Source organism: Mytilus californianus, unplaced genomic scaffold (genome assembly GCF_021869535.1).
Source record: "Mytilus californianus isolate M0D057914Y unplaced genomic scaffold, xbMytCali1.0.p SCAF_9, whole genome shotgun sequence".
NCBI lineage: Eukaryota > Metazoa > Mollusca > Bivalvia > Mytilida > Mytilidae > Mytilus > Mytilus californianus.
Genome location: NW_026262745.1, coordinates 23,057,555 through 23,084,400, shown reverse-complemented (window position 1 = coordinate 23,084,400; position 26,846 = coordinate 23,057,555). Strand labels below are relative to the sequence as shown.

Sequence of the window (26,846 nt, the reverse complement as noted above, 5' to 3'; positions counted from 1 at the left end):
GACTTCAAGATGCTCCTTTATGAGAAAAGGGTAATCACATTTCGTAAATTTATTGCATCTGCACCGACAGTCGTTAATGTAAACAGATAATTACTTATCACATGGAATCATGTAATGGCGGATAACTCAAAATATTATTTAATAAATATACTTAAACTAATTCAAATACCTACAAATCAATGAGAATATTTAAAACAAAAAGACAACTGTGATGTAACGAGCAAGTAACAAATACCTAGCACGTCTGTATTTCAAATTGATGGACTCAAGTGTTGCTGTATCTTTATTTATAGGACAACCTGAGTGCAGATTTTGTTATGAAAGACATTGTTGGAAAGCAAATGAAAGCAATAAAAGTATTTTCTTCTGCAATTGAATATTTGAAAAATCATCTTTTGAATAGCCTACAAACGCGTTTCAAAAGAGGTGGTAATATTTCAAATGCTGATATTCATTGGGTTTTAACTGTTCCTGCAATATGGGAAATGAAAGCAAAGCAGTTTATGAGAGATGCTGCGGAAATGGTAATTTTTTTAAACCTTTAAGTTATTTAGCCTTTCGATTATATAAAGGAAATTTCCTTACAATAATTTTTAGTAAAGACAGATAGAATCATGACTAAACGAAAAATAGTCAAACAAAAATCCAATTTTATTTATTATATGTTAAGACATGCATACAACAAAAAGCTTAAATAGAAGGGATTATGATACCGTTTGACTTTTTCGTTTAAATGTTCTTTATTGAAATGCTATATGTTAAATAATCATTAAAAGTCAAAGATCTCCTGTGGGGCATTCAAGTAACCATAAAAGAAGAAGAGATAAAATGGACATCTAAAAAGTAAAATAACACTGAACTCCAAGGAAAATTCAAATCGGAAAGTCCCTTATAAAATGGCAAAATCAAAAGCTCAAATACATCAAACGAATGTAAAACAACTGTCATATTCCTGACTTGGTGCAGGCTTCCTTATGTAGAAAATGGTGTATTAAATCTGGTTTTATAGCCTGCTAAACCTCTCATTTGTATGACAGTCGCATAAAATTCCATTATATTGACAACAATGTGTGAACAAAACTAACAGACATAATAGGTAAAAATGTCAAAAATAGGTGTACAGCAGTCAACATTGTGTTGTAATCTTAATCACTACAAACATGATTAAAACAAACAAATATGTCAACAAAGAAAAACAAAATGACATATAGACATAGCACATAAGCAAGAATGAAAGACAAGAATACAAAAAATGACCACAGCATAAATTTAAATGATATTTTGTTCAAGTTAATGAAGAATATATAAAGGAAATTTCCTTACAATAACTTTAAGTAAAGACAGATAAAACCATGACTAAACGAGAAATAGTCAAACAAAAATCCAAAAAACACTACACAATAAATTTGTTTGAGCGAGACGAACTCTATGCAAATCTGGTTTGGACTTAGATCTTTTATTTGTAGTGTTCGTTATTGCATTTCAAATTGAAACGGTTTATCTAATTTTGACGTAGTTAGTTCTGTATCATCTAATCATCGTAAATTCTTTTGATCAAATAATTATGTTATTTTATTTATTATATGTTAAGACATGAATATAACAAAAAGCTCAAATAGAAGGGATTCTGTTCTTTATTGAAATGTTATATGTTAAATTGCCATCAAAAGTCAAAGATCTCCTATGGGGCATTCAAGTAACCATAAAAGAAGAAGAGATAAAAAGGATATCTAAAAAGTAAAATAACACTGAACTCCAAGGAAAATTCAAATCGGACAGTCCCTTATAAAATGGCAAAATCAAAAGCTCAAATACATCAAACGAATGGAAAACAACTGTCATATTCCTGACTTGGTACAGGCATTTCCTTGTGTAGAAAATGGTTGATTAAACCTGGTTTTATAGCCTGCTAAACCTCTCACTTGTATGACAGTCGCATAAAATTTCATTATATTGACAACAATGTGTTCACAAAACTAACAGACATAATAGGTAAAAATGTCAAAAATAGGGGTACAGCAGTCAACATTTTGTTGTAATTTTAATCACTATAAACATGATAAAGACAAGCAAATATGTCAACAAAGAAAAACAAAATGGCATACAGACATAGCACATAAGCAAATGAAAGCCAAGAATACAACAAATGACCACAGCACAATCTTAAATGATATTTTGTTCAAGTAAATGAATTTGAGTTGGCAACAGGCTAAGCCTTTGGAAGCCCTCTCGACCAAACAAGGTACACTATTTTACATTCTTACCTTCAAACAAGACAACACTACACAAGCATAATGACAACACAGAATAAATAATCTAAATGCATAAGTTTAAGACCTACAAACAACAGCATTGTCAAAATGAAAAAGGGCAATTACACAAAAAGCCCTACAGAAAGCCCTTTACAGGAAACTAAAATCTAAAGATCGGTTTAGGTGTTCCGGAAAGGTTAGAAATGGTTATTTTACTAGTACATGTGTAGCACCCATATAGTTGCTCATTTCAAGTAAAATTCCTGTGAAAAGTCTCATTCGGCAGAAAAATTAGGAACCCCAAGGGTGACTTGGGAATAGAAATATTGTCACTCTTGGTCTTCTTCCTACTGGCAGTAAAACCCTTGTCAAAGTGGGGCGTCCGTTTGGTTGTTCGAGATGTACAATTACGCAGCCATGTCCGGTCAGAATGAGGACGTTATATCCGATGCCTCGTGCAGAGTGCCACGTCCTTTGCAGATTAAGAACCCTTGCAAACACTCGTTGAGGGGTCATTAGGTGGTGGCCTGTTACAAGGCAAAATTTCTGTCTCTATCCAATATACCCTCATTTTCAGCTGCAGTTCAAATTTCCCCAACCTTATACCCTTACGTCCTCTATCACAGGACCTACCTATTGTATTATTGTTAATTTGTTTTCGTCCTGAGTATCCATAAACTATTTGCCACTGGACGTCAAGCAACCAACAATCAATCATAAATAAATAAATAAAAAAGGTGGAAGTTGCTTGATTAAAACCCATTATTATTTCGTTATGTTGCAGTTAGATATTTTTACATTTGCTTTATTAAACTATTGAAACAGTTAAAGTAGGCAATTTCTAGAGAAAATTGTGAAATATGAACAGTTTCTAATTATTTAAAATTTGAAAATAAAATAAGAAATAAATCAATAAATTTAATACAGGGCATATTTGAATGGTCGTCCCTTCCGTGCATATTTTTCAGAAAGCCTTATCTATTATTTGTTTTTCATGTATGGGAATGTTAATTAACTTTTTTAACGAAGCATTTTGAAACAAGTCAACTTTACCTTTACATTGTTAACATGAAAAACGAATATGTAGATTGGCTCAATAATATTCCATTTTAAAGATATAACATATAATTTTTAAATTGAAAGTACTCATATGGTTATTTTGTCTATATATTGTTTGGTTTTCTTCTAATTGCCGTACATCCACATATTTTGTTGTTATTCCAAATAAATGATTACGTTCAATTCGAGAAAACATTTAATGACAAATTCAAGCTAAGGTTATTACCAGAGATTTTACGTAGTGTAAAAGAGATTATGAACAATTTAACTTCCACATAATAATTAAAACGCAGTCAATACAACTCTATAGCAAGAAGTCCAAATAGGAACAACACAAAATATTTGTTCTACAATGTTCTTGAAAGTCATAGTCATTCATCAGTTATTTCCACAAAAAAAGGTAAAGAAAAGTAATATGCATCTGAGTAAGTTCTCATGAAAGCTTTGCGAAAGTATTTTTTTTTTGTAATTTTTGCAGGCTGGAATTAAGGGAGACCAACTAAGTTTAGCGTTGGAACCAGAAGCCGCATCGCTTTATTGCCAAAAGGTACCGATGAGTATAAGAGAAAACGTAACTAAAACTGTAGATTTTCTCGGGCCTGGTACATCATATGTGGTGTTAGATCAAGGAGGTAATTCAAACAAAAACATTTAAAATTCCTAAATAAAAATGTTCAAATTTGAAAGACGTACATGTACAAATGATGAGATACGATGAAGGTGTTCACTGTGCTGTGTCTAATGTCACATTTTAGAATTCAATAAACGTAATCTTTGTAAAACATTTACAAAATTCATTAATTGATACCATGATGTGGTTTTGAGCTTTTTGTTGAACCTGTGGAATTCTTATTTGAAACAGGATATCGCATACTTATTTTTCCAGTAATATTGTTTGTAAAGCCCGTGAAATAAGACACGATCCATGTGAACTAATTGTTCTTTTGAATAATCTTTTTATCGGTACAAACATTTATTTTGTTTTTGATTAATTAGAAAAGGACAATATGTGTCACATTATATTTATCAAAACTTGTAGTCCTACACCCAGTCGTCATGATGAAGTTTTTATGGCTTATTGTACAGGGTTTACCTTTCCTAGTCTGTTTATGGCGTCTTTACCTTAATCCGTTGAATGTGTTCTGATTGTTATTTAGTCTGAGAGAAGAGGATTAAGTTATCATTTGTTATTGGCTTTGAACTAGCTTTCAGTAACTATGAGTAAATTCCTCCTAGATCGGTATTTGTTGTATTGTGTCTTTATGTTAGTTGTTTTGTGCTTCATGTAAATCTGATTAGTCAAGCCATTTCAGGCGGAGTTGAGCATTCACAAATATGTAAAACTCCGCCACATTTTAAATGTGCCTTTTCTTTATAAATTCATTGATTGTCGTTGGTTGCTGGCTGTCAAATTTGTTTTTCGTTTATTGTTTGTCATGTTTTTTCATAAATCGGGTTATCGTTTTTCTGTATGAATTCTTTAACATTTTGGACTGTGGGGACCTTTTTGTAGCTCATTAGGTGCAGTGAATACTTCGATATCTTTGGCGATAAAATCCTGGAAAATTCTTTTCTTTGATTTTCAGTTCGTCTTTTTCATGTTTTTTGTGAAGTCTGTAAGTGTATAAGATGTATAACTAAATATCATGTTGACTTTTTTTTTGGTAAATAAATGATTTCCCTTTCAAAACAAAACAAAAATCCAGGTCAAATATTTTGCAGGTGGAACTTTTGATGTTACTGGACATCAGATAGAGGATGACAACTTTTTAAAAGAACTATTCTCCCCCAACGGTGGTAGCTGGGGTGGAAATAATGTCAACCACAAATTTGAAAAGTATTTAGAAGAAATATTCACTGTTAGCGTAGTAGATGCAGTTAAACAAGAGAATCCGATGGCTTACTTTGATGCTGTAAAAGAATTTGAAAAGAAGAAAAAAAGTTTCAACCTGAAGGCGGAATCGGATATCTTTCTTTTGATATGTCCTGTTTTTAAAAATATGTACGAAAAAATCAACAAATCCCATCTTCCTTCTGAAATACAAATAAATTATGGGAAAATAAGAATTCCTGCTCAGCGTTTTAAAACTTTTTTCCAACAAACTATACAGTCGATCACAGGACATTTGTCACAAATATTTAACAATCCTGATCTACGAAACATAAATATTATTTTGGCAGTAGGTGGATTTTCGGAATCAGAAATTTTAATCGACAGTATAAGGGAACGTTTTCCAAACATGGACATAATAGTTCCAAAAGACCCCGGTTTAGCTGTTCTGAAAGGTGCCGTACTCTTTGGTTTAGATCCATTGGCTATTAAGTCTAGGATTTCAAGATATACTTACGGAATAAAAGTTGAGAAAGAAATTTCAACTACGGAAGATGTAAATTATAGAACTTTACGAAGAGATAGACAAGGCAGACGATTTGCGACTGATGTTTTTGAAAAACTTGTCGAAATTGGTGAAGAAATCAAAGTTGGTGAATGGCAACCTGCAAAAGAATATGACCCAACCTGCAAAAGAGACAGAGAAGTGCAAATAGAGTTTTATGCATCAGAAGAAAAAGATCCTGTTCACGTCACAGATCCAGGATGCATAAAACTTGGACTTTTAAATGTAGATTTAAGAGAACGGGTAACAACAGACGGTGCTTTAAAACTACAAGTAAATGCTGGCGGGACAGAGATATTAGCAGTTATCACAGATGAAAACACTGGAAGAAAATTTAATGCAAAATTGTGTTTGCCTTAATCGATATTCTAACATATTGATCCATATATGTGTTTTTTTTTTTTTTTTTTTTTTTTTTTACAGAATTATACTATATATTAAGATATTGGAAATATGAATTTCGCATGTCAACTAGTATAAAATAAACGTTAGGTGATATTTTATTTTCATACTTTGACATTAGATTTCAATTTGGATATCATTGTAATTCAAATAAAAGAGTGAATGCATTGTTCACTCAAAATAACATGTTTTATCTATGATTGGTCACATTCAATTAAACAAAGAGTCTAACAAAATTCGGCATTTTATATGTACTTCTACGTCAAAACTGTCATCAATCTATATGTATTGTTGGCTGTCGTAATGAAAATAAAGAGGAGTGGTATAATTGCCAATGCAAAAATTATCTACCAGAGACCACTGGACGAGGATGTAGACATCTATATGACGCTTTACGGCCCTCAACAAAGAATGAAGGCATCGGCATGACAAATTGTGACACATTTCAAAAGAAAAACCCTATGGCCTGATGTATGCTAAAAGTATTAAACGAAAAACAAGCATGGCAGACAGCAACAACGTACTTTTTTAGGAGAAATCCGTTTGCGCCATTAATGCGTCCTTTTGCACCACAACTTATTTGCGCCAATGCTACGTTTGTGCCACAAGTTTTCAAAATACACAGTTTCATTTGCACCAAAAGTAAAGTATCTGGTTGCACCACAAATAAAGTATACGATTGCGCAAATGTAAGGGGGAAAAAGATTTCCACCACATTATTATATTTAATGTAGGAAGTGACACTTCGAACAACACTTGAATGTTTCATCTGCAAATACTCTGCATCCAAGCAAAGACATTTTGCTTTAGTTTTACAACGAAGAATTGCAATGCTACTTTCAATATCATTAAATTAAGAGAAAGTTTTCATCTTTATTTGTTACGATTCAAACTTCATGTTAAATTTCCAGAAACTCTTATTGACTTATTTGATTGAGCTCGGTTAAGTTTTCTTCTTTCTTTGAAAACTAATTATCTGATATATTTGGAATCATTGATTCTTTTCAATATGAAATAACTCCGAAAATATGAGCATATCCATTTTTTTTTTTTATTTTATTGTACACTCATCTTCTATTTTATTTTTTAAGAAAATAGTTCCACTTATTACATATAATATGTAACTTCCACGAAATATTTTTCAAATTGTAACAAATGTAAAGTCATTAGTTACATACCTGTAAACTATTTCGAAGAGAGTAGATGTTTAGATATTATTTTATCTAGTTTTGCATTCTGTACTGAGATAACTATAACAGTGTTTGTTTATCTGTTTACTTATTGGGTTTTGTTTCTTTTAAACACTCATTTATAAGACAAAAATGTATTAACAAAAGTACAGAACTCCAAATTGAATTCAAAAAGGGAGAAGTCCATAAGACCTGACAAAATCAAACGTTAGACTATATCGACCAACAGAACCGTTAATGGAAAACAACTGCCACATTCCTGACTTAGTACAGGTATTTGTCGAATAAACTTGTTGGTTAAACCTGGTTTTATTGCTAACTAAACCTCCCACTTGTATGACAGTAGTTTGTAGTGTCGTTAAAAGTTAGCTTATCAATAAAATGAATTACGATGTGGTGTCTGAATGCTGTTTGACTTCAATTTTCTATTCCATATATTCGATAGAGTATACAGGAGTAATATACTATACAATTTTGTACATGTATATATATATATAGTCTGAAAAAAAAAGTATGCAGCACCTTTGCTTGATTTCAATTCTCTTTGGAGGTTGACCAACCGTTGAACGATTATGCAGATTTCTAGTTATTTGCCTACATAAAATGTAGAAGAATAATTACTTTGAGCATAGTGTCAGCAGCTGCGCTGATTTTCTTTATGTGGAATTGTTTATAGGTGAATTGTTCTAATGTGTGTTTTTGTTACCTAAAATTATGCAGTGTCATAGAGTGAGTGATTTCCTGTATTATATTTTGTTTGATTTTTTTGTGTATCTTCTGTTATATTTAACGAACCAAGATTCAAAGGGTAAGGTTTAGATCTTAAAAGTTTGGTTACCTTGCCATATATTCAAATACTCTTTTTTAAACAGGAACCTTGTAACTCCATGCTTATGTTAAACCTCAATGTTTTTATCATTCAGAGAATTTATTGTTTATGGCAAATTATTTGCAATACTCAAAGAAGAAGACCCTAAAATAATACTGATTGAATAACAATGAGATGAAGAACAACAATCTGTAGATTCCACCGTTTCCACAAACCACATTTTCCAAACCTGTAGAACTTGTCAGGCCCAGAGCAAGGGCCGAGTGAAATAATCCCACAATTACTACCAGTCTCCCTGGACCGCCACATGAGAGCCCAAGTCAGCAACCATTATTGAAGCATTGCAGAAAAGTTGATTTGGTTGTGCTAAGAAAAAACTAACCCCCCCCCCCCCCCTCCTTGTATATAATTTGATAAAACCTGATTTCCAGTTTTTGATAAATGAGTTCCATCTGTTCTGTATAAAGACACTCCCCTTGCCATAATGTTCTCATGTAAAATAGCTTTTCCCCATTTTCTATTACAAAGTTTCTGACCACTGATATAACTCTTTTCCTCTTCTGTTCGATTATTGGACCAGCATTTAAGGGTGCAAAATGCCAGTATCTTCGCTGTAGCATTGAACACCAGATTATGACAACATTTTTGAATAAAGCCTGGTAACGTAGGATGGAACATTTTACATTTTCAATTAAACCCTTTCTTGTCAATTCTAAATCTGTCAAATCATTAGCTCCACAGAGAATAATCATGAAATTAGGAGAAGGTGAAAAAATCCTTTTTGCATCCAGTAGGAAGTCCAAATCTTTAAACTGTAAACCAGGTTGACAAATCCAATATGTTGAGACTCCTTTGGACTCTTATTTCTTTGCTTCTACATTGGCCCAATGCACAAGGGAACTTCCAACAATCCATAAAATTTTGGGACCTGTGAAAACTTGTAGCTTGTTAGCCTTTTTGTAACTAGAAAAATTGCAACCTAATATAGCGAGAATAAGCATGCGATTCCCATCTGCCTAATTTCAAAATTAACTCCTCTGAGACCCCCTGCCTGGCCAGTTCAGTGGCACTCCAATTCTAAAACTATGTGACCTAAAATGACCATTACTGATATGAAGGAAATTTAAAGCCCTTTTCCAGTATACTGTTGAATCGGTATCTAGTTTAAGGCATACCATTACAATGTATAATCGTACCTTTAAGTAGTCGTTAGTGAGTCGTATCCGACAGTAGTTTTTTTTTCTGTTCCCGGGTATCAATAAAGTCACAGACTTTCCCTTTTGGTGAGGTTTTGAGCACCTTACTCACAGCTCCAGGACTTTTTTCTTAACTAAAATATCAGCATTTGTTAAGTTGGAGCCATTTATAACATTATTTTTTGAAATAGTGATTTCCCCTACCCTAAGCAAACCAAAAAAGGCAACTGAAAACAAAGCAGCTTCATATTTATTCTTACATACTTTATCTGAACATTTGGAAGCCGCATGATTAAATTTTGCGTATCAAATTCTATACCCAAAAAAAGTGAGTAATGTAGTAGGCAAAGCAGTCTTGTCACTAGCAAGAGGAATACCTATTTTATCGCATACTTCTTGAAATATCTTCGCTCGACTCGACAAAAAAAAATCATCTTAATAATGGAGTATATAATCATTTCCACTTTTTTGCTGTATTATCCAATGCAAAACTTTTGCAAATTTCTCCCAAAAGGCGCAACTGATTGAAACCCCCATTGGAAGCATTTTATTAAGATAATATTCACCCTGAAATTTTATCCCCAACAAACCAAAATCCTGCTGGGCAATAGCCAATAAGCAAAAAACTGCCTTTACATTACACTGGCTTAAACGAACAAATGTTTTGTGTCTATTAATCAAACATGCTGCTTCGTCCATTGAACTGTACTGCACTGAACAATGGTTTTTATCAATAAAATCATTTATTGATTTATTCTCAGGATAGGATAAATGTTGAATAAGTCTAAAATCCCCATCCTTTTTTTTTGTCACTAGCCCGATTAGTGATACCTGAAGTGTGGGAAAAAGCGGTAATCTGAAAGGACCAGCAATGCGACCAAGTTTAACTTCCTCCATAAATTTTTCTTTTAAAATGTTCTGTTGCTGTATTGCACTTCTTAAATTGGAACTTTCCCTTGGTTCCCTGGAGCCAAAATATTTTAAGGAAAACCCATATTTGAAACCAGATATAATTTCATGTGCTACATTTTTATGTGGGTAAAATTCTAAATAATTTTCCAAGACAGATACTTTAACAGGAGTATTTCCTAATGAATAAAAATTAATACTTTTTGTTACTTCTTCCTTGGGCCCTGATGTTACATTGGGCCTTTCTGTGTTTGCCACTGCATATTTCACATACATGTTTAAACCTACAACGAGGGAAGTATGGACAGTCAGTACCATTATTTACAGGACATATTTGTACTACCACTAGTTACCTGTGATTGCTGATTTGTTCTCGTGTAAGTGTTGAAAAGTGTAGCTGCATTTGAATTATAATGACCATGATTTTGTGTATTTGTTCTATAACCCTGTGATTGCATTGAAGTCTTGTTTTGTACTGATGGAGATGTGATGTGTAATAGCCAATATTCACCGTGTATGTTTCCCCAAGATAAATTTGGATTCTTTTCTATTTGACGTATTTTAGGCCTAAATTGCTCGTCATAGGTGGCCCACTTGTCTGACCTCGTTGCAGCTAATCTGCTATCACGCGTATATTTTAACAATTCCTGTGCCCGAGTCCTGTATTTCTCAATGTAAACACTCATAAAAACCATGAATGCTGAAGTCCATTCGTTTATGGACAAATCTATACCCGACGATCTTTCTTCAATGCAAATTTTCCCCCTTTTTAATTTTAAATCGCCCTCGTCAACCTCCTCTATTTCTTTCTGTGTTCTCCAAAGAAAATGTAGCTCAATAAACTTTCTGTGCCAAATCTTTACATTAGGTTAAAAAGGCACGTGTTCCCCCACTGTGTCATGAATGCTAACCTCTTGTGTCGGGATGAAATCAATTGCATTATGTGCCATTTCAAAATTTGTGTGTGACGGGTCGTGCATAAAAGGGGGAATGCCCGTGCATCCTCCTCCGACTTATTACCTGATAATATGTCAGCTTCTTCTTGTCCTTGTGTTCCACCTCGGCCTCCTGTCTTTTCCTGTCCATTCTTTTACGTCCAACTCCGTCCTTCTATTGTGTCATGTCCACGGTCCTAATTCCCTGGTATTTCTTTTGTTTGGCATCTTTAAGATTTAATTGAATAAACTATTTCCTGTAGCACCTGATTCGTTGTCGACAACAAATTAACAAGTGCCAGATACAGGAATTCCAAAATTTAAATTCCATGTGAGAGCGCCATCTATCTAATCTCTATCATTTATACCTTCAGTTAAACATTTTATTTTATAATCTACTGAGGCATTTTTAGATTGACATACTGTAAAGTTGGGGACATGTCTATTGTTGAAGACTCTACGTTGACCTTTGTCATTGTGTTGTTTTTTTATTTACGTAAACCCCATAGCTACTTTTATTTGCAACATTCTTGACAATTTCAGAACTTTCCGTTTAGAGATCATAACACTCGCTCCTTAAGTATATATTTTGGGCAAAAAATAATTAGTTTTGCATTTTTTATGTCAAATTTCGGCTATAATGAAGCGTGTAAGGAATCGTTATCAACAAATGTACACTTGGAATTAGCCTTTAGATTTTGCTAAGTATGATAAAATTTCATACTGAAAATATCGTTGAAAGACCAAACTTGCTGATATACTTTTATGAGGAATGCTTTTAAAAATATTTTAAAAAGGGGACGAACGGTACCATGGAGTATAATGTACTGACGTTATATTAGCATTCACTCTTATCATGAGGCCGAACGAAGCACAAAATAATGTATGCTTTCGAAATTCGTTGACTTTTCCTTACCATACAAATGCAATGAGAAAAATAAGATATGGATGTTTTTCACTATCATTAAATTCTGCAGTCTGTTATAATGTGCAATCATAGTATTACTTTATTTGACAAAGAAACAATCTACCCGACTTCATCATATGATAAAACAAGGTTGAACATTTTATATCTTTACAAAACATACTTCAAAACATATAGAATATTCAATGTATGCCTTATTGCGACGACAAAAATGATTTCTATGGTACCAGAATATTCTAAATCCTTCATTGTATAAACTTCTAACAGTTTTCATTCTTTCTAGATTTCCAGGTGAATGAAGTTCTATTAAAATCTGTGTTACATATTTCAGAACACCACTCTTGATGATATTCGGCAAAACTATCCATTCATCCCATTCAATGTCTATTTTTAATATATCGATTGTTCTCTGGAACAAAAATCATAAAGTAAATCATTTATGGATGCCGCTGGCCATGTGATATGTTCTCGTTCGATGCCATTTGAAGCATGTTAATAGTTTCAAATATGTACTTATGGTTATCACCAAGTTATCACCAAGTTCTCTACAAATTCACTCCCCAAGTTTCGTTAACAGAAATCTTTATAATTAAGTACTCATAATTCAAATGTTAATGTATATCAACATACTAGTGATATCTACATTAGTAGTTTTCATATTACTTGAGGTATTTAAAGGGAATGATGAAATAAATTTCAAAAACTTTTTCTCGCTTTCGGTTTTTTGTAGAGGAACAAGATTCTAGGATATTAATTGTTCCGTTTTCTTTATCATTTTCTTATCCATCCTGCTATTCAGAAGACAATGAATTACAACCTGTGTTTTGATCTGGGTTTTTATTCTGCCCAGAAATCTGTCAATTAATATTCATAAGATACAAACATCTCAAATACGCCTCTGCTTAATGTAATTTTTGCAACATTTCTGTTTTAGTTTACATTCATTTCTTCCTGCCAGTAGTTTTAGTATTTCAAATTATTGTTCGCCATAAGCAACGAAACAGACCTATTTACATTTTTCATAATTTTGATGTATTATAATTCTCTTAAGAGAGACTTCATTTATTAAAATGCTGATCTTAATTTCAGCAATGAATACTCTTTAGAAAAAACAATCACTCAGTGATTAAAATTAAATTCAAACATACCGCTCCATGACCTAGCGTGGTTTTGATATTATCAAGAGTAGTCATGTTCCATTTTCTTTTGGTGTCATAGAAGTTTCTTTTATTTATCAAGCCAATGCGGTGGAACTGGATGTTTCCTCTTTGTTCCGAGTATACCATACTAAAAAAACAAACTGAACGTTATTAATGTGTAATGGTAATTTTGCTTCAAGCTTGAAACAGGCTATTGGTTCTGTATCTGTATCTTTAAAAAAATATTTAATATTTTGTTATCCCCAAGTGGTTTATAGAGTATTATATGGCATGGATTTGCTTATTACAGTGACTTGAAGTTGCTAAAATCCTTGTCATTTGGTCTTTTGCTGATAGTTGTCCGCATGATAATCATATCACATCTCCTCTTTTGTTTATACTAATTTGATACTACATTTAAAGAAGTGTAATATTCCTTGTATACAATAACAGCAGTGGAGAAAAAGAAAAGGCGGCTATATAAAAGGAAGTCCCAGAACATCTTTCTCTAATCATCCTTTTCGAAAAGACGATTGAATATGTTTTGAATTTTTTTAATCTGCACATAAACAAGAGCTATGAGATCAATGATTGAGTAAGATGAAGATTTGAATAAATACACAAAGTCTTTCACTTCTTTATCAAACCATCAAATTCTTTATATCTAAAGGCGTTGTACCTTATCTATTAATGCTTCAGATATTTAACAAAATTTTCGAAATTGAAAGCCAGAAGGTATTGATGCATTGCTGGTGAATTTCATTATCATTTCGCCTTTTATTTTGATATGAAATTTGACGTATACCCAGTATAGCATCACATTTTACACCGGTATGGAGCAGAAACTGCTTACCCTTCTGGTCCACTTGAGTTCACGCGGGTTTTTTGGGAGATGCGTGTTGCACAATCATTAGTTTTCTGTATATACGTGTTTTGTGGACTTGTTTGTCTTTTCGTCGTTTTCGTTTTTTGTCATGGCGTCAGTTTTTCTTCGACTTATGAGTTTTGAATGTCCCTTTGTATCTTCCTCCTCATTTTTATTTCATTTTCTTTTTCCCCCTCCAATGTAATAAAACAAATCACGTTAAACAACTTATATGATGTCATTAAGTTCATTTTATGTCTGAAATAGATAACAAAATTTACCTTGGGTCAAAAGAGTGTACTTCGCAATCGTAGGTCTTCACAACATCCTCATCAAATCCCCAGTCCCAGTTTATACTAAACAAAAAGCCAAATACATATTTAATCAACATTTTTTTCTCATTAAAAAAAAATAATATTAAATCAATCGTGTATGCATACTATATGGAGTTGGTTTAACACTTCCTTACTTATTTCCAAAGATATTTCTTCATTGAAACAAGAGATAGTCAGTTACAGGTCATCAACTGGTGACTATCAGCTTCATAACTATCTTTTGCATACATACAAGACAAACTGGTATATTTATTTTTCAGAAAAAAATGAGATAAAAGCATTGTTTTTTCGATTTAAGATATAATTCAACGAGCCAAAGTTGTATGCAAAATTTTACCAAAATCTTTGACATAGCCCATTTACTGTTCCTTGGCCTTAAATTAAATTAACATACCCAAAAGAATATACCAGACAAGGATGTCTTGGCCTAAATCTTATGTCATTACATACTTCCCAACCGCCATCTTTGATACTTCCTAAGCGAATAATTTCCTTGCAGTGCATTTGTATTGATGTGAGATAACTGAAAATAGGAAAATTGTTGCAAATAACAATGGCATTCTTTATACTAAGATACTCTGGTGCTAAATTTTTAATTTACTTAAATGAAAAAGAGCAAAAATTGCGGAACTACTCAGAAGTCGCTCTGTTTGATTATATTTTTAATTATATAGTTATACATTTCAAAATAAATCTTCGTGTGTTATACATTTCAAAATAAATCTTCGTGTCTTTCAACAGAGATAAGAAATAGTTGAAATGTTCATGTTTTCTTTCTTATTTAAAGGCATTTAATTACAAAGAGGTTGCTTCCGTGCAAAATTGTAAAATTTTTAAATAAAAATAGATAACAAATAGACATCCACAATTTTCTCTTTAACCAATTACAATGAAAACTTACGATAATTAAAAATACGCCCTGTTTGTGTAAAACATAGACTTTTTGATATATCAATAATATGTATCTATTTAAAGGGATGATTAATTTATGAATTCCAATTTTCAGTTAAATTTCTTTGATTGCCTAATTGATTGATGGATGGATTGTTGTTTGGTGAACGTCCACTTACAAATAATTCATAATTTCCAGGACGAGAACAAATGAACGAATGATCTTATTAGTAAACTCTGAAATTTGGGACGATATGGATGATTGGTTGGAATTTTCGACTATACCTTTGAAAAGAAATGCTGGATAGGGGCATAGTATGTCCCTTCAACGGGTCATCTACGTAAACGAACCTCTCAAGTAGTTGTTGAGAGCGTAACAATCTCCCTACATGAGGCATAGTATTTAACATCGGTCGTGGATGCGTATTTATACATCCAGTACTACCAAACGGACGCTCTCAAGCAAAGTTTTTGCTACTGGACTGGATAAGTCCATATGACCATATTGCAATGACCTAATCAAAACTTGCGGTTCGGACCATTCTGACTATTCTATTGATTTGCTATATTTTGAATAATTATAAAACTGGCGGTATTTACGGATTTTTTATTCTTACCCGTTCTGTCAACAGTGTCAATTGTCAAGTCTAAGTTGACTTAAGAGAGTTTGGAATGCAAATGAGCTTCATGATTGACTCTTTTTGGTTTATTTTGCTATTAATGAAACAATTAGTTCACAGTACATCTTTCGTTATAATATAAATTCTTAATCTTGAAAATCTTTTGTTTCGCAAGATATCCAACTAATATACTTTTCCTGAACTAAAAGGAATATTTGTTATAGATCTAAGAATACCTGTGGCTTCAATAACCAGACAAGAGGGACAGATTCAATCGGGGTACGCCCCCTAAAATAGGTAACATATGTTTTTTAAGGTAGAGAGGGTAAACAAAATGCAATAAATAATATCGTCGATCCGTTCGGTGAAACTATTACGGTCGCCCCACCCCTTACTTCAAATCTGCGCAAGGATCATGTGGGATAATATATATATATATTAAAAACTGGTTTTACATGTAAATACATGTAAATTAATGCGATTTCTTATAAAAAAATATATTTACCGTAAGCTCATAAACTGTTCGATTTCGTCTACTTTCATATTCTTCAGGAGAAATTCATTTTCTGGAATCAAAACATAGCTGTGTTCTACCTTAAACTAAACAGAACATTTTGTTATTTAATGGATAGACAAGGAATGTAATAAAAGTGTTTTAATGCATCAACATTTATACTTTTGATAATTATCGCATCTTTTTTTGCAGCAACTTCATCTCTTGTAGTTTTCCATATTGCCTTGAAGACTTTTTTCTTGTTAACTAAAGCTTTTCTTTTCTCTGTATTTTTTTTTTTAAATCGTAAAGACGATAAATAAACATACTTTGAGATTTCCTTTCAAATTTCATTCACCAGCGAATAGACGTTTAATATAAATCAACATGTAATATGATAAGATATTACAACATGCAACATGCAATATGATAAGATTTTCCAGCATACAACATGTAATATGATAAAATACTACAATTTAATGTTTCCACGAATTTTCATGCGCATAAAATTTGAAGAACCTACTAGTTTCCAAGAATCTTTGCAATCTTTGTGGACCTGCAAAATAAATCAATTATGTTCAAAAAATATAAACAATAAAACAATTACAGCGAAGGGATCGTTTCCAGGTCCAATGTATTAAAGCGTGTATGAATACCAGATTGTCTCAATATGACTAGTTTAGCAGGTACCAGCATTTCATTTTGGTATTTTTGTCCTTCAATAAAAGTCTTCAATACCCAGAATTGGATGATGTCCAAAAAAGTATTTTTCTGTTGATTTTCCTCTATTTTAAAGTTCAACTCCGCTCAGCCCGTGATATGGTCAATGTTCAGAGAGATCAGAGAGTGTATTGCAATATCTCCGATCAGGATAATCTATAGAGATTTATAACATCTATTTGATATAAATAAGAAGATGTGGTATGATTACCAATGAGACAACTCTCCATCCAAGTCACAACGTATAAAAAGTTAACAATTATACGTCAAAGTACGGCCTTCAGCACGGAGCCTTGGCTCACACCGAACAGCAAGCTATAAAGTGCCCCAAAATGACTAGTTTAAAACAATTCAAACAGGAAAACCAACGGTCTAATCTATATAAAAAACGAGAAACGAGAAACACTAACAAACGACACCTCTGAACAACAGGCTCCTGACTTAGGACAGGTGCATAAAAATGCGGCGGGTTTAAACGTTTTAACAGGCGCCAACCTTCACCCTAACCTGAGACAGTAGTGTAACATTACAACATAAAAAACACACTATGAAATATCAATTGAAATGGCTTAACTCGATCAAAAAGACATTTAAACAAAAACAAGTAAACATACACTAAACAAATAAGTTTGAACGAATACTTAGCTATATATGACGGTCTTATTGTGTGGATGGTTTTGGTTTTAAAATTTCAAACGAGCACATGATGAAGGTTATTCCAGTAACTCGTTCGTTACGCATTTAAAGTGGTGTGTGGCGATGCTATGTGTAATACAGATGCTATTTGTACTAAAATTCACTACACATAGTGTACACAATGTGTAAAAAAGATATACTTATTGTAAATAATACATAAATAGCATTAAATTTACGCAAATTTCATATTTCCAACAAAAGAGCTTAAGGGGCTAATATGAAAGTATTATCAATTTCTTCAAGATATTATAGCACGTCTGTTCGCATCGTCAAATGACAATTCGTCTCCACTCGTCAAATTCCCCAAAATGTTGTACAACAATATTTTATAGTAAGATGCAAGAATTTATTTATATTTGTGTTGCTAATTTGGAACATGTAACTTGTTTTTGTGATTTTGGTAGACAAAAGTGTTTAATACTACACTAACTGTTATATAATTTATTTACCATATCAATTTGCATACAGTTTGTCCGTTTTCTATCTATTCTCGAAACACAGGAGTAGTCTAAATCAAACCAGAAAACCCGGAAACCATGGTCATAAAACCTTCTTAATTTACACAGTATCGGCTTATAGTCAACTATTATATAATCTTCATTGGTAAGACGAACAGAAATTTGTTGAATTTCATCTACGATGTGAGTCTTGAAGATTTTGGTGATAACTAAGTTTGTGTAATGTTCGGCATCAATGATGAGTATGTGTTGCTTGAGCTAAAATATCACACAATTTGAAAGATTACATACTCATTTTTTATATTACTGAATTGCAATGATATTAAGTTGTAACAATAAATAGGAAATTGTTAATGTATAAATGTGTAGATATGCATTTGAAATATACAAATATCAGTATTAGTTATTAGACTATGTCGGTGCTTTACGGGTATGCTGCTCGGAATAATCTTTTGGCTTTTTTTTGTGTGTTGTGTTGCTGTCTTGTAAACGCATAATCCGTATCACCCTTTAATTTTCCTCGTTTGTATTTTTATGATTTGTCGATGCTCTTTTAAGGGCAATATCACAGAAACTAATTTATTACATGTATTATACTTGAAAAAAAACGATAAAAATTAATAATATTACAAGCCGCCGAATGACATTATTGCCCCTTCTTAGTCGTAATAAACACAGAACAATTTGATAGCAGTGAAAATAATTAGAAAAAAAAATAAAAATCGTATCTACATCATAGATGTTAAAAGTAACTACCAACATTTGTACTCTTTAGAAAGTCTTTGATACCATCCATTGTCCAAAGTCGCCTTGTGTCTTCAAGTTTGTTCCTTGACTTCAATTTAAACATAACGTCGTTTCTTTTTCTCATAGAATCTCTAAAACAGAGTTATTAAAAAATCTCTCAGACAAATACGAATGTTTTACGTTGTCATCTTTGGAAAATGAATGTCGGAGTGTTTAAATAATGAAGATATCACTGTATGAACACTCTTATCTTAAAATTTATTTTCTCAATTACCGAGTAAAGTTGTTGTTGTTTGTCCTGAGAATTATCCACATAAAAGTATATTACAGAACAAATTGGAATCCAGTAGGATCCAGAACCCTCCAAGTACAATTTGGAATTCCAATTTCTATTAGTAGAATTAGAATTCTGATTTATACTGATTAAAAGAATTCCAATATCTACTCTTAGAAATAAGAATTCTGATTTTTACATCGCGATGACCGTGAGGGCATTCCGATGTATTGCTATCGCCTAGATTTCCATTACGTAACTTTCGTTTTGGGTTTGTAACCGATCTATAAAAATGATAGATACACGGATATTAACGAGTGCAAAATAACATTCCTTATCGCTTGTTATAAAGACATCTCTTCAATGAATACTGATAACAATATTTTTGTTTAGAACATAAATTAATTATATGAAAATGTTTTGTCGTTAGATATATATATATAAGTAAAAAATCATTGATATGGTAAAGCATGCGGAAGAATATCTCAAGAACATTTTGCGACAATCCCGACAAGGACCGGTAACTCTGCATTGAAGATTGTTTTTGCGGGAAATATGAATGCCTACTCATATTCAATCTTTTAGAAAAATCGAATTTTTACAGAAGAGTGTCCACCATGCACTTGCTTTGCACTTTTATTAGAGTAGTAGAATAGAATGATATACAAATGGATGAAAATATAATATATAACAACAAACCAGTGTATACTGATTTGTATCACTACAATATAATAGTTATTACGGTGAGGTTGAATTTCCTGTCATTTATTCATCATCCACGCACGAACTTGTCTCAGAAAAAAAATATCTCTGTACATTAACCTCAGTTTCAGGTATAGAGATGTGATTTTTTTCTGTGACAAGTGCTTTTGACAATCCACAAGAACTTGCGGTCATCCGATGTTCAGTACTTCAGTACTTTGATTACTAATTACAATGTAGTATGAATCAGAATATTAATAACTACTAGTAGAAATTGAGATATACTAGGAGGATTCTGGATTGATTGTTATTCCAAGTTAGATCCAGGATATTACTAAAAACCACAGTAACTATGATTCCGCATTGTTCTGGATTTAGTTTTTGTTTGTTATTTTTACTGATGCACTTGGGTCCTAATCGCGGTCCGCGTTAAAGCCATGTCGATATCTAAAAAAAAGACAACGGATGGAAATAAAATTAAGCTCAATATTGAAGGGTCAAAGTTTATTAAAAAAAAACCATTTGATTATTTGTACTCGCTACGGTACAGTAGAAAAACGAGGTTCATATTATATTGTATATTAATTTACATATCTTACCTCGGACTAAATCGATATGCAGTACTATTAAAGAAAGCCGAAAGACCATAAGCGTTTGGATAGTCGTCACGAATGCTGAAATGGAATTTATAACCATACAACCACTGAACCATACATTATATATGATGAGTGGTGTATCATTATATTTTGTCCTATAGCTGCTTTAATTCGGACTGTAAGCTACATTTTTACATAAACGTATGGAGGTACTCAAATCCTTTAATGTTGTATATAAGCACATATTTAATTGCTCCTTTTAAATGAATAATCTGTGGACCAAACAATTATTGTTAACTGTTTTTTTTTTTCTTAAAACAGAGGACGTCTGGAATTAGATATAGGGTAGGTACTAGAGTTGCAGGGACGTACGACCAATTGTCACTGTCCTCATTATAGACTGTTAAGAAGTGTCAGAAGAACAATAAGTATTTCATTACGTAATATTTGTGTAATAAATCTTATATTTGGTCGCCTTTCTATACATATATAACAATAATTGGTGAAAACCAGAAGTTTTCTTTCATTTTAAGAACTAAATGACATTAGCATATATTGTTTCATAAAAAAAAAGAAGATGTGGTGTGATTGTCAATGAGTCAATTTTCAACTAGTATAAGAGATAAAAAAAAATGACGTAGAAGGTAGCACCTATAGATCGTACGGTCTTCAACAATGAGCAAAACTAAAACCGCATAGTTAGCTACAAAAGAAAAATGTAAAACAATTCAAACGAGAATTTATTTTCTTCGAGATTCCAAATGAAAAGCTAATAATACTACTATATTCCTCGATCTAACTTAATAGATGAAATAAATCACCATTCTTTTCAAGCTATTTTCTCAGAACCGATCGACAATCATGAATACTCAATTATTTTGCTGATATTTGTTAAAACCTTAAGAATGCTTCTAGAAACTTAGGCAAGATTGTATTATTACCTGAATGCAATAACTTTTGTATTACTGTTTGGTTTATAACAGCCATCAATACAAAAATTCCAACTATGTTCCAATTGACCATGATGGCTACGTTTAGCACAATAAGTCTGTAGAGTTGTAGTATATCTAGAAATATTTTAAAAGATCGACTTAATTAAAAAAAAAGTCACATAATTTTCTTAAAAAAATAAATACGGCTGATGGTTAAAAAAAAACACGCGTACGACACGTATTTCTGTAAAACCTCTCATCAAGCACGCTCGCGACTTATGTGTGGACAGCAAACATCTGAGCATCAACACCAACAAATCTTAAACAAGGTCTAGGGTGAACTTTCCCTGAAAATATTGCAACCTTGGTTTTAGTACCATGGTTTATGATATATAAACAGCGCTGGAATGGTCGCTACTTTGTCCAGTTTCTCACTTTGGGATATGACTAAAAACATAAAACGGGTAATATAACATCATCTGAATCTGTTTTGGATATGTCTCAATGTACTTTTATTAATAATCAGACTTGAAAAGATTTTGAAATTTTACTTTATTAAATGATCTTCTTCTTGACTGTATTTTTCATAAATAGATTTTCTAGTATTAATATCTTCAAATCAGGAACAATTTCATGCAATTGTGATATTTTGCAATAGTATCGGTAAGATATGTATATTATTACATACAATATGTTCAATACAGGACTGATTTCTGATTGTTAGCTATGGATTTGAATCTGCAATTTAATATAAGATACTGATGATAGAAGTCAACAGACGACCTGTTATACTTTTTAGAGCAATTCATTGAACAGTGTAGCAAACAAATGTAGCAACATATCTCCTGGGTAGCGTCACTTGGCTCTGGTACATGAAAGAGAGGCGAAAGATACCAAAGGGACATTCAAACTCATAAGTCCAAAATAAACTGACAACGCCATGGCTTAAAAAGAAAAAGACAAACAGACAAACAACAGTACACAAAACACAACATAGAAAACTAAAGACTGAGCAACACGAACCCCACAAAAAATGGGGTGATCTCAGGTGCTCCTGATAGGGTAAGCAGATCCTGCTCTACATGTGGCACCCGTCGATTTGCTCATGTTAGTACAAACCCGGTAATAAGTCTAATTCGGTAGGTCACATTCGGGGAAAAGGGGATGGGATTGTAGTTACGACAATTGGAACATATCCGCTATCATCTGTGAAACGGATATTCCATAACTGTTAACAAACTCGTGATGGCGTCCGTAAAATTTATGAAGGGATGATTTCAACTTCACCACATGGAAGTCTTGGTTTAATAGCTTCCTAGTGAGCAGCAATCCTCTACCAAGGAAATCATAATAGGAAATACAAGCCCTGGAATATCGTATCAACTGAGAGATATTTACTCCGTATGCAAGCGCTGATGGAATGTTGCTACATAGAAATGGAAAGTTCACAATTAGGAAGCTGAAATCTGAAATGTAATGAAATATGGCCACCCTAACCTCTTTCGTTGGATGAACCTGTTTTGACAGTCTAGGATATATAAATGCATAGTCACGCCAGGAAGGAATAGGGCAATTCAATCCGAGACTTTAAGGAAACAGCAATCAATCATATCCGTGCATCCTTCTCGACATGAACATTCGTTTTATCGCAGCACATAGATTGTGACTTCCTCTACATGATTATTTTATTTTTTAAACAGTCTTGAAGGTGAAAAGGGATACACGTTATTTCCTATTCTTGTTATTTGATGAACTAAGGTCAAACATATTCTGAATTGCATGTTAGCCAAATAACATTGTTTTAAGGGGGTACCCAACACTTTGATTAAAATAGATTTGGCTCGTTTAATTTTCATAAAATGTTTACAAAATATTTCCCTTGATCTTTTGACAAAAATATAAAAAAAATCAAGAAATTTGAACCACACAATTTACAGGAATAATTTCATTGGATATATAGCAGTTTGACAAACACTATTTTTAATCATTGAGAAGCTTGATATCTTCTTACTAATGGTATGTGATTAAAACGTTCAGCTGATTTCTAAATAGTTAACTCCCTTAGATGTTCTGTACTCCATGAAACACGACTAATAGTCATCGTGTGCCATAGCGTAACAAAATTTTAATTTGTCTTTGTGTAACGACTACTGAGGAAAACAATCGGTTTAGAAAAATACTCTCTACCTGTGTTACAATGTATACCTTCTGAATAAACACTCGGCTATATTATGAGGTAACAACTTCACAACATCATCTCGGGGTATTATAAAATTCCCTTCAACATCACGATCTATCCATTCATCTAACTGTAAAAAAAATATATATAATTTTAATTCATGTTTGACTGTGTTTCCTTCAGAGATAAGCATCATCATCACGAAATTTAAACGAAAATTGGGTTTGAATTTTTAAACTTTCATCTAAAAAATACAATTTAACCGATCATTTAATTTGTCAATGAAAAATATTTTTCTAACGATTTCAGTAGTTTCTTTTCAACAGTTGATTTTGACTTTGACGTCATGTTCCCAACAAAAATAAACAAGCGTACAGTTGGTGCCAAGTCTGTGAACACGAGTAATGCACTCCTCCTTCATTTTTTTCAGTACTAACATTTCGGTACTTACTGTGTATATGCAGTTGGTGTCATTGACTGGTTTAAACAATAGATTCTGTAAATAAACAAAAAGTTGACTGCGTTTTAGTGCTAACCAAACCCAAATAGTTATTCAAAGTTTCGAAAAACAGAAAGAATGTGTCTGACAGATCCCAAAATCGCTAACACGTTACAAGACATCACTACCAAGCTGCTCACCAAATATGAAGTTATCTGTTTAGTTGTACTGAAGAATGAGTTACAAAAGTATTAATTCATTCAAAGTATTGAAAAATTCAAAGTACCAGCAAACAAGAATAGGTGTCTGACAAATAGTAAATTTGACAAAGACGCCAACAAAAATGTGTAGGTGATAGTAAATTGACAAGGACGCAGATTAAAAAGTTTTTGCAGGAAATAGCAAGAACACAAATAAAAGGAAAAATGTAAAGTAAATAAAAAAAATACACAATTTCAGTACCTCGAATCAATAGCTCAAGACCATCTTGTATTTATTTTTGAAGTAGAAACTGAATATTTATCTATTAGTTCTTGGTACTTCCCGATGAACTTTTTGAGCAAAAGAACGAGACGTTCTTTGACAAAACCCTAGCTCATTCATTTTTTGCTCAAACACCTATGACGTTTAATAGTCTGTGTAACTGCTGCAAGTTCTTGGTGGTGTAAAGGGCGGGAAAATCAAAGTTTTTGATAGAATTTATTTCAGAGAATTGCCGAGATTTTACCGTTTGTTATTACCTGAAATTTAAAAAATATTGAGATTTTTTAATATTTACGAAATTACGTTTCATTTCATTGACGGATTTAGCTACTTTCGAGATTATTAATTTGATTCTGTCACAGCAATTAATATTATAATGTTTTGTGTCAAACAATTTCATAGTTGTTTGCTGTGAATTTGCAAAGTTTAATAAGCCTTGCTTTCTTTTTTGCTGAAATCAATATTTTATGCTTTAAAATATTTGGTCTGGTTTAACTATATTTGTGTATGTTAATTTCTTCTCCTGTTCAAAAAATGGACATTCCAAGATAAAGTGAAACTCGTCCCCAATTTCATTTTTACTACACAAAGTACAGTTTCTGTTTTGTTTGTAGGTGTTATACCATCTACCAGCTTCAAAAGGTAATTTATGATTTGCCCGTTCTAAATCTGCAAAATTATACTAGATTTTTGTTATCTAAAATATGTAAATAAACCTCAGAACTAAAATTGTCTTTAAATACTCTGTAATTTACAGCTTTGGGTGTTTCCTCTAACAATAAATGACCTTTCTTTAAGGTTTCTACTAACTGTCAGACGCAATCAATTCAAATTCATAAAAGTTTGTGTGTTCTAAATATATGTTAAGCATATTCAAAAACATACAACTCACTTCTTTAAGATTATCTTGGTATTTTCTGTACTGTATATTTGTCAATGATGGATGAAAACTTTCCAGAAATATCATTAAACAAACTACTGCAACTCCAAACCCAAACAGGACAGGTTTTCTCCATTTATGTTGCATTCTTACCTGTGTTTAACAGATGCTGTATAACAACAAAATTATTATTTTCATGGTTGGTGCGTTGCAGAATTTATTCAAAATGTTGTAAGATATTATATTTTTATTTTGTTCCTATTTCACTTTAGTGTCGAGCTGGTGCTAGCATAACCTGATACTGTACATGTTCTCACAGTATCAATATTGAGGCAGATTGTGTTTGTTGATTTTTTACAGTTTGCATCGGAGAATGGCACTGATGTCTTTTGTGGATATAAGTACCCTTAGATATTTCGTTTACAAACTTGTTTGTGCACTGAAGTCGATATCATATTTCACATGTATATTAGGGAGCTACCATTTGATTTTTATGGTGGGGGGAATTTTGTCCTGCATTTTTTTTAGTTGTAATCTCTGTCCTGCCTATTTATTTTTCACTCTATTCAGTCCTGCCTTTTCTTTTTATCATTTTATCCTAACTTTTTTTACATAAAATGTCATCCGGCCTTTTTTTTGCAAAGTTGCTCATTATGCCTTTTTTTTTACTCAAAACTCCCGTCCTGCCTTTTTTCAAATTTCAACCTAGCCCCCCCCCCCCCCCCCCCCCCCCCCCCCCATAAAAATCAAATGGTAGCTCCCTTACTAGCATTTACATTAAAAAGTTAATGTGTATGTAAAAACTGATATAGTCGAATGCAACATTGTATTTCTTCATTGTAATGTACTTTTAAAAAACATTTCATGATTGTTTGATCCATTTCAGATAATATCAATTTGTCATTTTATCTTTCATAGCAAAAAGTTTCAGAATTATATTTTATCGTAAATATTTGAGCATAAAAAACAAAACAATGACTTACTTATTTGATTATTGATCTACTGTCCATGTTAAGTTTTATAAAAATAGTAAACTTAAGACTCCCAAACAATAGTGTTCAGTAGTGCATTTTATATCAAGTGACGCATACCCTAATTACAAAAAATGAAACATATACACCTACCTTTTAAATTAGACATAAAATATGAGCATAGTGTTCTCATTGTTAAATTTAAGTTCATTAGGGCGATGTGGGGGCATATATATTTCCTGTATAGAAATAGATATAAATAGATATAATTTCTTAGTTCTAAACATTTTCAATGCCAACTTATTGACAAAAAAAGAGAAAAATTGGAAAAAG

At 32.4% G+C, this 26,846-nt stretch overlaps 3 protein-coding genes across 3 annotated transcripts in view; 1 reads left to right on the top strand and 2 right to left on the bottom strand.

The window, feature by feature from the left end:
- LOC127715829 (heat shock 70 kDa protein 12A-like) overlaps window positions 1-11,503 on the top strand; it is a 57,706-nt gene extending 46,203 nt beyond the window's left edge. Inside the window, exons 3-6 of the mRNA XM_052221964.1 lie at window positions 294-524; window positions 3,790-3,943; window positions 5,034-5,224; window positions 11,432-11,503. Of these exons, the coding sequence (XP_052077924.1) occupies window positions 294-524; window positions 3,790-3,943; window positions 5,034-5,224; window positions 11,432-11,503 (648 nt within the window). The remainder of the gene's footprint in view (window positions 1-293; window positions 525-3,789; window positions 3,944-5,033; window positions 5,225-11,431) is intronic.
- Window positions 11,504-12,155: 652 nt separating this feature from the next.
- On the bottom strand, window positions 12,156-18,444 carry LOC127715330 (probable methyltransferase-like protein 24). The gene is made up of 7 exons (XM_052221362.1): window positions 18,302-18,444; window positions 16,960-16,992; window positions 16,449-16,543; window positions 14,827-14,955; window positions 14,379-14,453; window positions 13,242-13,380; window positions 12,156-12,502 (listed from the first exon to the last, which is right to left on the bottom strand). Exons 1-7 carry the CDS (start codon window positions 18,314-18,316, stop codon window positions 12,236-12,238), a joined length of 753 nt encoding a protein of 250 aa, XP_052077322.1. The 5' UTR covers window positions 18,317-18,444; the 3' UTR covers window positions 12,156-12,235.
- Window positions 18,445-18,561: 117 nt separating this feature from the next.
- On the bottom strand, window positions 18,562-26,584 carry LOC127715329 (uncharacterized). The gene is made up of 7 exons (XM_052221361.1): window positions 26,526-26,584; window positions 25,555-25,711; window positions 24,192-24,236; window positions 23,767-23,870; window positions 21,571-21,696; window positions 20,633-20,707; window positions 18,562-19,188 (listed from the first exon to the last, which is right to left on the bottom strand). The coding sequence occupies exons 2-7, from the start codon at window positions 25,687-25,689 to the stop codon at window positions 19,053-19,055; spliced, it is 621 nt and encodes a 206-aa protein (XP_052077321.1). The 5' UTR covers window positions 25,690-25,711; window positions 26,526-26,584; the 3' UTR covers window positions 18,562-19,052.
- Between the last annotated feature and the right edge of the window lie 262 nt (window positions 26,585-26,846).